Here is a 15,729-nt window from a genome sequence, read left to right on the forward strand (position 1 = left end):
TTGAATCATTAATGGTTCATGTCAAAAAACAGCTAGGTTATCTCTTTTCCTCCACAAAACATGTTAGGAGCATGTCTGCAATCATTAGTCATATTGTTGAATCATTAATGGTTTCTGTCAAAAAACAGCTAGATTATCTCTTTACCTCCACAAAACATGTTGGGAGCATGAATGTTGAAAAATAGGGTTTGTATCTGCAATCATTAGTCCTATTGTTGAATCATTAATGGTTCCTGTCAAAAAACAGCTAGATTATCTCTTTTCCTCCACAAAACATGTTAGGAACATCAATACTAGAATGAAGCAACCGGATTGTACAAGCCGTTTTGTTAAAACTCACGTGGAAACAAACAACATAAGTAATCCGGATATACCTGCTCGTGCTCGTGTAACAAGGTGGTTAAAAGATATGGAAAAGATTAAAGAAGATGCTCAAATCATTTCAAGTACAGGGAATGGATGTTTTAACTTGAAAATGAGGTATCGAGCAGGAAGAAATGCATTCAAGATTACAGAGGAGATGGGAAATCTTATTGAAGAAATAGTAAGATAATTTGAAGTGATGCTCAAAAACTTCTTAGAAAAGTGAATTCTCAAAACACATCTACTTCAGCATTGTGGGATGGTGATGCCCAAAATTACTTGAAATCGAGAGAGAAGTTTTAAGGATGCACTCAAGTTCCTTCAACAAGATCACACGAGCCAAGGGATAGCCCTATGTGGAATTGGAGGTATGGGGAAAACCACAATGATAGAACAATTGAAAAAGGCTGCAGAAGATAAGAAAATGTTTGATTGGATTGTGAAGGTGGTCATTGGACAAATGATTAACATATTATCTATTCAGCAAGCTCTAGCAGAATACATGGGTCAACCTTTAACAGAAACGAGTATAACAGCAAGTGTTGATTGTCTTCGTATAAGGTTTGGGAAGATGTTTGAAGGACAAAAAAGGTTTTAGTGATATTAGATGGTTTTCTGCCCCTTGCAGTTAAACTCATTGATATAAGCTATACCTAATTAATAGAAGAGGAGGAAAAAAAGATTTTTCTGCGTTGTGGTTTGTTTCATGATGACTTTCATATTCCAATCGAGGAACTCACAAGAGACTTATATCCATACATAAGTCTATCTCCATACATAAGCAAGCAAAAATTATGCATTTTAACACACCCAATGTAATTGCTATCGATCAACAAATTTGCATTTTTAAGATTCTGCACACATGTTTTTGTCCTGTCTCTCGCATCTCCCACAGCAGAAACATCATTTAACAATCGTAGGCCCTAATCGTAGGGCCTACGATTGTTAAATGATGTTTCTGCTGTGGGAGATGCGAGAGACAGGACAAAAACATGTGTGCAGAATCTTAAAAATGCAAATTTGTTGATCGATAGCAATTACATTGGGTGTGTTAAAATGCATAATCTTTGCTAGCTTTTGTGTTAGGTAGAGTTGCCAAAGGTGACTTTTCATGGATAATCAACCATGGTGATATTTCAAAGTGGAGTAGAGCTGAAATGAAAGTCTTGCAAAACAATTTCTATTACTTGCACAGGTATGTCTGAGTTTCCTAGTGACTCTAAGTACCCAAACCTATCACTTTTGAGACTTATGTATGGAGATAAGTTTCTTAGGTTTACCGAAGAGTTTTATGAAAAAATGAAAAATCTTGAAATTTTAGCATATGAAAAATTTCTCAGTTTTGCTCATTGTGGCATCAGAAAGTTATCATCCACAATCGGAAAATTGAAGGAGCTAAAGTTTCTATGTTTGGATAGTCTACCAAAGTTGACAGGTCTTTGCAACGCTGCTAATGTAATTAAGCTACCACAGCTGGTGGAGTTGATACTTGATGGCCTTCCTGATTTCACTAGCATTTATCCTGAGAAAACATCTTCAACATCTTCTATGTCCAGTAATATCTCTGCAATTCAACCTTTCTTTAACAAAGAGGTACATCTATACTAGGATTGTCTTTATAATGAAAGTCTGTATTTCCCTATTGATCCTCAACATATCTTAATTATTGTGCAGATGCTGATTCCAAATTTGGAGATATTGTTAATTGGGAGGATGAATAAGCTGAAAGAGGTATGGCCTTATCAATTTAGTAGTAGTGACGAACTTGATACTTGCATGTTGAGAAAGATTGAAGTGAAGAAACGTAATAATCTTGTGAATCTGTTTCCAACCAATCAAATGTCTTTGTTGGGTCATCTGGAAAAGCTTCATGTTAGTTATTGTGGAAGCATTGAAATGTTATTTAACATCGAGATGAGTTGTGTTGGTGAAATTGAAAAACACAGTAGCAACTTGAGACGCATTAATGTGTATAAGTTGGAGAACCTAAGAGAGTTGTGGAGGATGATTGGATGAAAGGTGAAAGTAGCTATGATATTCTCATCCGAATGTGATGTCATTGAACTTTCTATTTCTATTTCAATTTTGATGTTAGAGAACTTATGTATATCTGTCTTTATATATACACTCACATGTGTGTATGTGTATGGCTGTATGTAAATATGTGTATACATATACATATATACGTATCACACTACAAGATTGGAAAAGTAGGCTAGATTTCCTACATTGCTAAGTACTCTGGAACTCTTTCAACCTTCATATTATTATTTTTACATATTTATAAGCAAGTGTTTTTTGGTTACTTCTCTACATCTATGAGCTTGTGTGTTTATTATATTTGACAATAGTAACTTCAATTATTGTTATAAATTATTAAGATTTAATTAGAGCGACCACATTTCCATTAAATGCAAAGATTCTACATATTTGATCTATTGATCAAATGAGTGATCACTCAAAATTATTTATGTATGCTAAAAGAAAAAACAAATTACAAATTTGTGTCTTGTGTTTACATTGTTTCAAAGAATTTATTTGCGGTTTTTTAGTACTTAACTCATGTTTTCTTAGCATTTTTAGTCCTTACGTCAAATTTAACATCTTGCATCAACCCCCACTTGTCCTACTACTTTTTCACTTAAGTTTCAAATTTCACTCATCTCAAAAAGTATAATATCTTTTGTAAACAAGTTCTCTGGTTTTCGATTGAGACACCATGTTGAATGCATAGCGTTTTTCTACTTTGCATGGTGTTGATTTTATTAACAATATAAAATATAAAAATTATATTATGCAAAAAGGGTTGAGTAAGGACTGCTAATAGCAAAAACTGATAGGGGACGTAAGGAAGATTATGAAATGGGAAAGAGGTAGATGGTGGTGGGCCCTACGGATAGTTATAAAGATGATTAATAATACAAAATATAAAAAGGCAAAATAGTCATTTAATAAATCTTGAGAAACTTAAATGAACCGTATGACTAATAAACCATGAACAGACTAAAATTACAAAATAATGTAATGGACCTGAACCAAAAAAAACCAGAAAAGCACATAAACACATGGACCATCCATGATCTGTTCAAGGTATCATTTCTTATAAGTGGATTCTTTTAATACTCAATTATTTCTTTAATTTCTTTTTCTTTAATATTGTCTTTTCCTTATATAACTCCATAAGCTAATTCTTGGAAAGACAAAATAAATAACTACATACCTACTTTTTTTAGTTTATTCATTTGCATAGATCATTAAAGTGATTTATGATAAGCATGGTTATAAATTATATCAAATGTGTCTTTTATTCAGTTTTAGTTAAATTAACTAAAATGGATGGTGTATTAGACCGAATTGTGAGGGAAAGAAAAAAATTGATTGATAAATATGTTGGATTAGTGTCTAAGCCCATAACTATTTTGATATGTACTTGACCCGATTGTGAGCATGGTCCTTTTGGGTTACCTTCATACTGGTGACTAGACAGGATGACTGTTGAGGAGAGAGGCTGGTTTATTGTTAAGAATAATAAATTGGGGTATAAATATGATTTGTTAATATATTATATGAATAATATATTAATTTGGAATCATATTATTAATTAGTACTTAATCAGAAATTAATTATGAATTAATTTTGGGATTAAAGGAATTAATTAAAAGTACAGGGGCTGTTTTGTAATTATTTGATAGTTGAGATTTTGGGCTATTGGATCACCTTTATTCAGGCTTGAACGAAAATCCTAGAAGGATCTAGGAGTTTTCGTCCAAGGGCTTAAGGAAAGGAGTCCATGGACTTGCTTAGGCCCTAAGCTAAGGGATTAGGGTTTCCACCTTGAAACCCTAGCTAGCCTCAAGTATAAATAGCACCCTAAGGCACTAGAATTCGGCCACCCCTTGGGAAAACCCTACTAGAGCCGAATTTTGGATCTTAGTACCCTTCCTCCTCTCTCTCATATTTATCCTCTCACTCAAAGTGTGTTTGTGAGCCATTAGAGGTACTACACTTGTGGTACTTGCTTTCAAGAGCTAATGAAACTCAAGGAATTAGTTGTTATTACTATATAACAACAAAAGGTATGTATTTTATTCTCCTATGTCAATTTTGAAAATAGTAGATACATGCTAGGTTTCCTTTTATGTTCATAAAGTTGTATGTCTAATAGTGAAAACATAGATCCAATTAGGGTTGCATGCACACATAGGATTGTTTGTATAAAACCCATCAGTGGTATCAGAGCCTTTGGTTTTTGTTTTCAATTAGATTTGATACAAATGTATGAATTTGACAAATTAGGGTTTATGGCTAATAAACCCTAGGGCTTGGATTTTCGAAATTAGGGTTACAAAACCCTAGTTTTCGAATTGTATTAGGGTTTCCCAAACTCTTTCCTTAGCCACCAAGATTTCGAAATTAAGGTTATCTAACCCTAGGATTTCGAAATTTGCCTTGTCCCCATGATAAGATTCCCAAATTTTAGGGATTTGGATAATGTCATATCTTGTAATTATCCCTTAATTGTTTAAATAGATAATTAAAGATCTTTTGAATTATCCCATCCCAAATTTTCGAATTTTAGGGGATAAAGGGATTAGGTTAAAATTAATTGTTTAATTTAATAGATTATCCTCCAAGATTTAATAATTTAAATTAATTGTTTAATTGAGATAATTACTAAATCAAAGTTTTAATATTTAAGATTTTAAAATTAAAAGGTTTTAATTTTCAAAATTTTTTAAATATGATTAAAACCCTAGTATTTTGAAATGTTTAAAATACACCCATATACTATTATAATATTATAAGATTAATAATTATATATATGTATAAGATTAAGCTACTCTTACCGTTAGTAGGCCTCATTCACGAAGCCGATCTATAAGGGGGGTAAAAGGTTATGGCCTATAAAATGGCCGTTTAATGGGTGTCCACTCTCACCCACCGCTTCCTTGATTGATGGAGGGTCGTTAGCCGAACGGGTAGGATAGGGCAACTAATTCCTCATTAAAAGTATAATGATTAATAAAGTAACTAAATGCTTTTATTAAATTCCCAATCTTAGTTACTTTAGGCAAAAGTGAATTTGATGCAATTCCATGAAATTACACTTTGTACCCTTGCTAAGACGTTAGTGGAGCATGTGTGGTTAACCGGCACACTAATTGGGTTTTAAGCAAAGGTGGCAAAGGGTGACTCGATGTTTGTCATAGTTCGGTGGAGCGTGTATGGTTAACCGGCACATCGAATAAGTGACTGTAACATTGGGGACACCATGTATATTTGCATGGTTATTCACACCCTGTTTTGTGATCCTCGACATCCCAATCACAAATCAAGGGGCATATCGAGATTTAAACATGTCATTGAAAAGTTCAATGAGTCTCAAAAGATCTAGGAGTTTCCAATACATTTAAAACTTAACCTTCTTTTTCGTTTTTCATGGTGGAAATTGGTAAATCTTCATTTACATACCTTCAAATATTTTGCAAATTCGATTACGACATCCTTCTTCCAGTTTATAGAATATTGTGATGGGTCCTAGCCTTAATATCTCATTTGGGTGTTTTATTAAGGACTCAATCAACTAACTTGAATTTTCTCCCGTTTTATAGATGTCAAAGTCTGACAACTATGGTCTTCCTGAATCCATTGGAAAAAGTTTTCCATGATTGGATTGTGGAAATAGAATTGATGCTTCACTTCCTCCACCTCCTCCAACAATTCTCCCTGACCCACGTGTTCAAAGATTTGAAAAGTTCAAGGTCACTTAAGCCCTATTGGCAATAAGACACAAAGATGGAAAGTTTGTATGTGCACACGTCTTACAGATTAAGTCACACATTGACAGGTTAAGGATGTTGGGCGTCGATGTCTCAAGGAAGTTGGTTGTTGACTTGGTTCTTCAATCACTTCCCGAATCATATGGTAAGTTCGTTAGAGAGTACTATATGATGGACCACGACATGACCCTTATTGATTTGACTTATTTGCTTATTGCTGCTGAATCAGAAATGATTTGGGGCACTGGTCGAGCAAATTGGTCTGATAAATCAATATCCCAACCTTCTACGAGCAATGGCAACATTGGAAGTCCAGAAAAGTCTTCTCTACATAAGAGAAAGGCTGAGTCTGAGATAGTCTCGTGTGCCATTCCATAAGAGTCCATATCTTTCTACTGCCAAAACAAGGGGCATTGGTTACGAAGCTGCCCTGACTACCTGAGAGATCTAAGAGATGGGAGAGTCAAGATGTATGACTCTGCTTCAGGTAAAATCCATTATCTAACTCCATTAAGTTCCTATTTGGATATTCTTAATACATGACGTGATAAGATTACATTTGATGTTTTGAAGGATCGAAGAAAAGAAAGGAAGCTCAATGGAAGGAGCGAGCTGAGTCTGATCGCGAAGAAATGGATTACGATCGCATGGATTCAATGATCGGATTTTTGAGCTGCTGCTTAGAGTTATGATAAATTGCTTAGGAATATGTAATAGCATAGTTTTCATTTGCATTGTAAGGATATATTTTTTCCGCAATAAAATAAATTTTGATTTTGTCTTATTTATATTTCCTTGCAATGGCAATTGTGAAAATTGGTGTCTGTGTGTTTCTATTATAAGCAATATTAAATGGATGTGATTCTTAGTTATATAATTTATGGTAATGTCATAATTTTCTAAGTAAGGAAAGATTCTCATCGCCCAAGTTTCAATTGGACAGAAGCTTGGAATTATATGATTTGAATCATGTGATGTATGGAAATCTTGGTACTTAGAAATTATAAGGCTAATTCCTTGACAAAGAGTCAAGTGAAGGACTAGGAGATCGAGTTCACAATATTGTGCACTGGTCAAGTCCACCATAAATAACAATAACATTATTCGTCATGATTTACTAAAAGTATACTAAATGTGGTTATACTTACAAGATTAAGTGTAATTCTGAATCATTGAAAAGTTTCAATGAATGGCAGAACGAATAAGTAGAATCAATGAAGACAGAAAGATAAAAAGTTTCTCCAATCCAAGAAGAAGGGAGAGTACTTTTGTATCGTGTTTTATGATCATCTTGGTATTCGTAGGAACCATATTACAATTCATCCTCTAAGGACACCTTAGTGCACTAGTTTGGCTAAGAAGAGGAATCGAGAATTGTTGTAGTGGTTAAGTCAATAAGATGTATCGTACTTCGTTCCAAAATCAAGTCTTAGAATCATACTCCAAGATTGTGACTTGAGTGACATAGTCTTAAGTAGGAATGTTTTTACACTTGCACATTTTAGTAAATTGTGATGTCTTGAATAAGACAAAGACCAACTAGTACCAAATTGCGTGTAGGTTTTGTCTTGATATAGACACAAACTAATTCTTGAATACTTGTTTTGTCAAGAAATGTTTCTTGATAAGAGAATCTAATATGTCAAGAGATCAGTGGGAGTCTAAAGATCTTGAAAAGTTTAAAGAACTAATCGAGAGTAAACCTGCTGTTAATTACTAGCACACGACTTGAGGTTTCTAACCTATCGTGTTGACATATTCTTGTTTCTGTGCCATTCCAGTTTGGTCAACTATGCATGTGAGTTCTATGAGTTCTCAATGGGTTGCATAGGGGCAAGGCACATTGATCAATGGAAAGTACATTGAAAGGTAGGGGTGAGCTGCTCAATAAATTGGAAGCAATGGTGGGACCCTTGATGGCAAGAAATTAAGAATGGACAAGTTCGATCCATAAGAGTTTGGATTTGTCACAATTATTATCTTATGATTATGGTTATGACAAATTCACATGGATAGAAACACATACATCACAAAATCTGAGTGTCATAAGGTTTCTCTCCTTCATGAAAATGATTGTGAAGAAACGCTTTCACTAAGAGAGATTTTGAAGATAGCATTATGTAATTTGCATTTCTCAAATTCGATTATGATTACGGCATCCCTCTTCATAGTTCAAATTGTAGGAAATGGCAAATGGGTGTGAACATTTTAGACTTATTGTTATAAGTTCTAAAATTGTTTAAACACACATATGGGTTATCTACGGAAAGGTGTATGAGTTCGAGAAGCTTTGATAAAAGCTTATCGAAGCGTCTTGGTTTCAGAAATCTGAACTTTAGTAAAGAAAGTCAATAAGTATTGGTTTCTAGTAGTCCAACTAATTTCTGAATACGTGTCAAATCTAATGGGAGAATAAGTGTTATGCTTGGAAAAGATATAATCATCATGTGAGTGGGAGCATGATAATTAGGGTAAGTATTGCAAGATAGCAATATTAATTATAGAAAACAAAAGGTTCAATTCGCAAAGTTGCAAGGGTTGAAAAGTTGTTTTGCTATAATTAAGGGAGAGAATTTTATACTTCATTTCAGTTCTAAAAGCTTGGATTGATTTTTTAAATCTAATTTAGTCATATAAAATTAAGATTGTGTTCTCAAATTCGATTATGATTACAACATCCCTCTTTATAGTTCGAATTATGAGAACATGGAAAATAGAGATATTGTAGCAAAAGACTGGTCAAGTATCACGTCTTTATGTAAGACATTATGAATAATATCCCATATGCTTCGGGCATAGGATCAATTGCATATGCTATAATATTCGTGTGTTCTAAAATTTTCCAAATGCCTAGGGCATTAAGAGGGAAAAGGATTGGAACCAGATATGACTAAAAGTGGTTAATCAACTGTCAAGAGGACAATCTAAGGTTCGCCGAGGATTGGTCGCTTGTGAGCAGTTGGAAGTATAGTAATGGAAGGACCATACTGACATTATTATTAGATATGATGAGTTGTCATATGGCAAATATGGAAATGTTTTCTTATTGGGAGTTGGACATTAAGAATCTATATGTCTAGATTAGAAACTTTTATGCAAGAAGGATGTTCAAAGGAATGTACTTTGAATGTGAGACTTCATATCTATGGAATTGTCTTGCAACAATCTCCAATAGATGACTTTGTAATTTCATTGGCAAAGTCTTTGTGACTTTGGCGCTATGACATTATGAAAGGATCGTTGCATAAAATGTTAAAATCTAACATATTCTATAAGTGGAAAGAATTTGGTATTCTCACACTTGTGGTAAGGATTGGGAATTGCGAAATGAGTGTGATTGAAAATGTTATTCAATTATACTATTTCACAAAGTAAGGACCATAGGTAAGCATAGCGTGCATGCTAAGAGCATGGGACAATTGTTGTTATAATTCAAGTAATAAGTTGATTACCCGAAACATTATACAATGAATAATGTGTAATCAATATGGTGATTAAATAAAAGGAGTTTTATTTATACTCAAAAGTTTGGGGCCATATTGGGTTCGATTATTCTTGTGTTTCACTTTTCATGTTTTGACTTCCTGAATGATAAGATTATTCGAACGTTCCACAGTCGCTCATACTTTGGGAGTAGGTATGAAAGAAGATTGTTATGAATTGGTTTGTAGATAGTCTAAATTGTATTAGACATAGCAAAGGTTTGCTGCAACGTTCATGAGTGCTTACGAATATGATTTGAGCATTGGATTAAACCCAAACTCACTTGGATCGCTTCATGGATTTTATCACGAGTGATTGGTGAGACGATAATATCTTATATTCTTGAAACCGAGATGTGTGAGTTGTATCTTGCGAGTCGGTTACACATTGATAATATGTAAACGCACCAGTAACTTGGTGCTATAAAACGTATTGTTGTGTGTGATTCGGTGAGTGAGTACAAGAGAGCATTGAGTCAAAGTTTATCCGTTCCTTTTACCCAAAGTGGGATAGAAGCGATATCTGTGGGCCCCTCGATGATTTAGTGATGACACCTAAGCGCTTGGCCAAGCCGGGACTAAGTTGATGTGTTCAATTGTAGTCTGTTGTCAGTCGTCGTAAATCGGAAATCGAGAAACAAGACATAGACTGATAGAATGATTTCAATCCATGTCTCACGTCTATATGATATCAAGAATGGAGGAATATATGATCCCTTATCTAAAGGACACGCTTCTGATAAGATCAGAGTTGACAACAACTTTTGAAAGCTACGATTGCTGATCAGGTTCTGAAGTCATACGCAGAATAGTTATTAGACTTATCCAAGTGGGAGACTGTTGGATTAGTGTCTAAGCCCATAACTATTTTGGTATGTACTTGACCCGGTTGTGAGCATGGTCCTTTTGGGTTGCCTTCATACTGGTGACTAGACAGGATGACTGTTGAGGAGAGAGGCTGGTTTATTGTTAAGAATAATAAATTGGGGTATAAATATGATTTGTTAATATATTATATGAATAATATATTAATTTGGAATCATATTATTAATTAGTATTTAATTAGAAATTAATTAGGAATTAATTTTGGGATTAAAGGAATTAATTAAAAGTACATGGGTTGTTTTATAATTATTTGATAGTTGAGACTTTGGGCTATTGGATCACCTTTATTAATGCTTGAACGAAAATCCTAGAAGGATCTAGGAGTTTTCGTCCAAGGGCTTAAGGAAAGGAGTCCATGGACTTGCTTAGGCCCTAAGCTAAGGGATTAGGGTTTCCACCTTGAAACCCTAGCTAGCCTCAAGTATAAATAACACCCTAAGGCACTAGAATTCGGCCACCCCTTGGGAAAACCCTACTAGAGCCGAATTTTGGAGCTTAGTACCCTTCCTCCTCTCTCTCATATTCATCCTCTCACTCAAAGTGTGTTTGTGAGCCATTAGAGGTACTACACTTGTGGTACTTGCTTTCAAGAGCTAATGAAACTCAAGGAATTAGTTATTATTACTATATAACAACAAAAGGTATGTATTTTATTCTCCTATGTCAATTTCGAAAATAGTAGATGCATGCTAGGTTTCCTTTTATTTTACATAAAGTTGTATGTCTAATAGTGAAAACATAGATCCAATTAGGGTTGCATGCACACATATGATTGTTTGTATAAAACCCATCAAAATATATATGTCATATCAACTTATTCTTAATTTTTTGTTAAGTAATATGAAAATGGAGAAAAATTATTTTATTAATGTCTTTTTTTGTTGGTGCATTCTTTTTATTGCCTAGTTTGCTAGTTTGGCTTTTACTAAAATTTGGTTTGTTGTTTAAAAGAATTTTTTTTTCTGACATGGAACCAAAGAATATGAAACTTTACCTAAACTATATGTAGTGTGCTAACTAAAAATATATAAATATAATTTTATGTGGCAAAAGACTCCCATTCACAACCTTTTTTTGTAACATAAGTTTTCAACATATATTTCACAATCAACATATATTTCACGCGTGTCTCGTGCAGAATCAAAGTACGACACTGGAAGTGGACGTGGTGGTCATGATAATGGTTAGTCTCATCTTTTAAACTAAAAAAGTTAATAAATGTGAGACATAAACAAATGCAAGCATGATATAAACAGTAAAATATACAAATATTTCACCTAGATTTATAACTATGAATTTTACTTGTCTGTACTTTACTTTGAAGATCCACCCAATTATAGCATTGTACTTTCGACTTTGAATTTTACTTGTCAAGATTTTCCCATAACTGATAATCTTGACGTTTGACTCTATGATTGTTTAATGTCTTCAATTTAATATTTTCAAATAGAACACCTCTGTTACCAAAAAAAAAATTGTAAATGGAAGTTTTTTGTCACATATAATTGTATTTATATATTTTTAGTTGACACACTACATATAGTTAGGTAAAGTTTCATATTCTTTAGTTCCATGTCAGAAAAAAAAAATCGTTTAAACAACAATCCGAATTTTAGTAAGCCAAACTAGCAAACTAGGCAATAAAAAGAATGCGTCAACAAAAAAGACATCAATAAAATATATTTTTTCCATTTTCATATTACTTAACAAAGAATTAAGAATAAGTTGATATGACTTATATATATCTATCAATCAATTTTTTCTTTCCCTCACAATCCGTCTAATCCACCATCCATTTTAGTTAATTTAACTAAAACCGAATAAAAGAGGCATTTGATATAATTTATAACCATGCTTATCATAAATCACTTTAATGATCTATGCAAATGAATAAACTAAAAAAATTAGGTACCTAGTTATTTATTTTGTCTTTCCAGCTTCAGAAGAATTAGCTTATGGAGTTATATATGGAAAAGAGAATATTACAGAAAAAGAAATTAAAGAAATAATTGAATATTAAAAAAATCCACTTATAAGAAATGATACCTTGAACAGATCACGGATGGTCTATGTGTTTATGTGCTTTTCTGGTTTTTTTGGTTTAGGTCCATTAAATTATTTTGCAATTTTAGTCCCTGCTTCATGGTTTGTTACTCACCAGGGGTGATCGCTGTTCGGTTTGATTGTACAGCTAGGATATCCTCTGTAATTAGCCTATAAATAGACATTTTTCCTTTGGTGAGTAATAGATCAATTCATTCCAAAAGCTTCATGGTATCAGAGCATTAGAAGCCTCTTTTTCACCTTCATCTCTTCCAACTATCTTTGTTCTAGCCTTCTCTTTCTTCAACAGATCTCATGGCTGGTGACAAAAGCAGTCTCACATCAGATGCTTCTTCACATCCTTCTACCCTCAATAACCTCAACATCTCTGGTTCATCTTCTCACGGTAATGAAGCCGTATCTCTTGTTACCATTCACAAGTTTAATGGCCATAGCTTTCTTCAATGGTCACAATCTGTGATGATGTATATTGGTGGAAAAGGAAAGGAGGAATATCTGACCGGAGAGATCAAGACTCCAAAATCAGATGATCCAAAGTACAAAACATAGAAGGCTTGATAATCACATGATTAAGTCATGGCTGATTAATTCTATGAATAATGATATAGGAGAAAACTTTCTTCTATATCCGACTGCAAAAGAGCTTTGGGATGCTGTCAAAGAATCCTACTCCAGTTCTGAAAATACATCAAAACTTTTTGAGATTGAAGCCGCCCTCTATGACCTCCACCAAGAAGACATCTCTGTCACACAATACTTTAACACTCTTACTCGGTATTGACAACAGTTATATCTATTTGAAACCTATTCCTGGAAGTGTACTGATGACACTACTCTATACCGGAATATTGTTGAGAAAAGGAGAACTTTCAAGTTTCTTCATGGACTCAATAAAGAGATGCAGTCAAGAGTAGGATCATGAGTATCAAGCCTCTTCCTCATGTCAAGGAAGCATTCTCAAAGGTTCAACAGGAAGAGAGCAGGAAAAAGGTCATGCTTGGTGCTTCCCCTAATCCATCAAGTCAAGATTCGTCTGCTCTTGATGCCCGGGGACAACAAAAGGGACGACCATGGTGTGAACATTGTCGTAAATTTGGACATTATCGAGAAACATGTTGGAAACTTCATGGAAAACCTACTGATTGGAAACCAAATCATGGAAAGACAAAGAAACTCATGGAAATATGGCTGTTACTCCTTCAAGTGTTGTTGAAGGAAAAGGGGACACATCAAAGTCATCTCCTTTCACCAAAGAACAATTGGAGGCACTTCAGAAAATTCTAAGTCAGTCCATTCAACCATACACCACTCCCGGTATAGGGTTGTTGACCACTAAAGGTAACCTTTCATTAGCCCTTATGGTCAGTAAAAATCATATTAACCCTTGGATTCTTGATTCTGGAGCATCAGATCATATGACAGGAAATCCGAGCATTGTTTCTGAGTTTCATGCAAGTCCAAAACATCACACAGTAAAAATTACAGATGGAACATCCTCCAAAGTTGTGAGTGTGGGTTCAGTCAAAATAAACCCAAATCTAACCATCAAATCTGTTCTTTATGTACGCAAATTGGAATATAATTTACTATCTATTCGTAAAATTACATGTGAACTCAATTGTGTGGCTAAGTTTTACCCATATATTTGTGTGTTTCAAGACCTGGGTTCAGGGAAGATGATTGGCAGTGCTAAGACGTGTTATGGGCTCTATGTCTTACAGGATGACGCTCTTTCTGTCGAGACATCTCAACAATTCAGCTTGTTCTCTTTAAATAACCAGTCTCGTTCCAATAAAGATAGTGATATCATGTTGTGGCACTATCGTCTCGGTCATCCTAATTTTTGGTGTTTGTCAAAAATGTTTCCCTCATTGTTTATTAATAAACGTCCCAACTCTCTTTGCTGTGAAATTTGCTAACTCGTAAAACATACTCAAAACACTTATCATAGTATACCATACATACCTTCCAAACCATTTTTATTAATTCATTGCGACGTGTGGGGTCCCTCACGAGTTAAGACTATAACTGGACAAAAATGGTTTGTATCTTTTATCGACGATCACACTAGGTTAACCTAGGTGTATCTCATTAATTCCAAATCAGAAGTGGGTGAAATTTTTAAAAACTTTCATTCTATGTTTCAAACTCAATTTCACACCAAGATTCAAATCCTTAAGACGGATAGCGGCAAAGAATTCTTCATTTCTATTCTTAGCCTTTATCTCACTCAACACGATATCCTACACTTAAGATCCTATGTAGACACCCCTCAACAAAATGAAATTGCTAAAAGAAAAAAATCAACATCTCCTTGAAGTTGCTCGATCTCTCATGTTTTCTACTCAAGTTCCCAAACACTTATGGGGTGAAGATGTTCTCACAGCCACCTACCTTATAAACGGATACCCTCACGGGTTCTTAACTTGCAAACTCCATGTCAAACTATCCTGAATTTATTTCCTCATACAAAATTCACCAGTCTTCTTGATCCTAAAGTCTTTGGCTGCATTGCATTTTATACACAATCACTCTCAGAGTTGTAGTAAGTTAGATCCCAAATCTATTAAGTGTATCTTTATTGGGTATTCATCACATCAAATGGGTTACAAATGTTATTCTCCTGCAACACATAAAATATATAACTCTATGGATGTTATCTTCTTTGAAAATCACTCTTACTAAAAACCCTAATTTCGGGGATCTTTCCCTTATTTAAAGGAAGTGAGGGCTAGGTTTAGCCCACCCTCAGCCTCCATCACCTCCTAACACTTGCCATTGAAACCCTAATCCTCCGTAAATGATTTTGAGCTCCATTCGGGTGTTTTCTAGCAAAGAAGAAGGAGAGATAGAGATTGGTGCATCAAATCAACTTTCAAGATTCACCACGATCCATTTTCACACCTTCTGGGCCCTTGTAAGTTTCCAAGCTCAATGATTTATGAGTCTATAAGCTTAGATCTAGGTTTTCATGTACCATCTTTCATGTTTAGGATTGATATAATGATAGGGGTCCATAAAGTTCTCAACTTTATGGATCTCCAATGTCCCTTTGCTGAGATAAGTGTTGGATATGAAGTATGGTTAGGTTTTGGGACTCTTTCATGAGATCCTTACCCTATTCCTTCCTTGTTGTGCCCTAGCTTGTGTTTGGG

General features: G+C 34.3%; 1 protein-coding gene across 3 annotated transcripts; it reads left to right on the forward strand.

The window, feature by feature from the left end:
* Positions 1 to 1,304: 1,304 nt before the first annotated feature.
* On the forward strand, positions 1,305 to 2,668 carry LOC145159269 (uncharacterized). Of its 3 annotated transcripts, none has more exons than XM_079078207.1 (3): positions 1,305 to 1,558; positions 1,704 to 1,956; positions 2,038 to 2,668. In XM_079078207.1, the coding sequence occupies exons 1-3, from the start codon at positions 1,521 to 1,523 to the stop codon at positions 2,377 to 2,379; spliced, it is 633 nt and encodes a 210-aa protein (XP_078934333.1). In that variant the 5' UTR covers positions 1,305 to 1,520; the 3' UTR covers positions 2,380 to 2,668. The 3 variants fall into 3 exon arrangements, with proteins under 3 accessions (XP_078934333.1, XP_078934334.1, XP_078934332.1); XM_079078208.1 differs by having other exon boundaries at positions 1,725 to 1,956; XM_079078206.1 differs by having other exon boundaries at positions 1,305 to 1,956.
* The last annotated feature ends 13,061 nt before the right edge of the window (positions 2,669 to 15,729 follow it).

The sequence above is a fragment of the Lactuca virosa genome, chromosome 2 (genome assembly GCF_052849685.1).
Source record: "Lactuca virosa cultivar CGN04683 chromosome 2, Lactuca_virosa_CGN04683_v6, whole genome shotgun sequence".
NCBI classification, from domain to species: Eukaryota; Viridiplantae; Streptophyta; class Magnoliopsida; order Asterales; family Asteraceae; genus Lactuca; species Lactuca virosa.

Coding starts and splice junctions, on each gene's coding strand:
- LOC145159269 (XM_079078206.1), top strand. CDS start 1,561: ATGTCTGAGTTTCCTAGTGACTCTAAGTACCCAAACCTATCACTTTTG. Junction 1,957..2,037: donor AACCTTTCTTTAACAAAGAG/GTACATCTATAC, acceptor ATTATTGTGCAG/ATGCTGATTCCAAATTTGGA.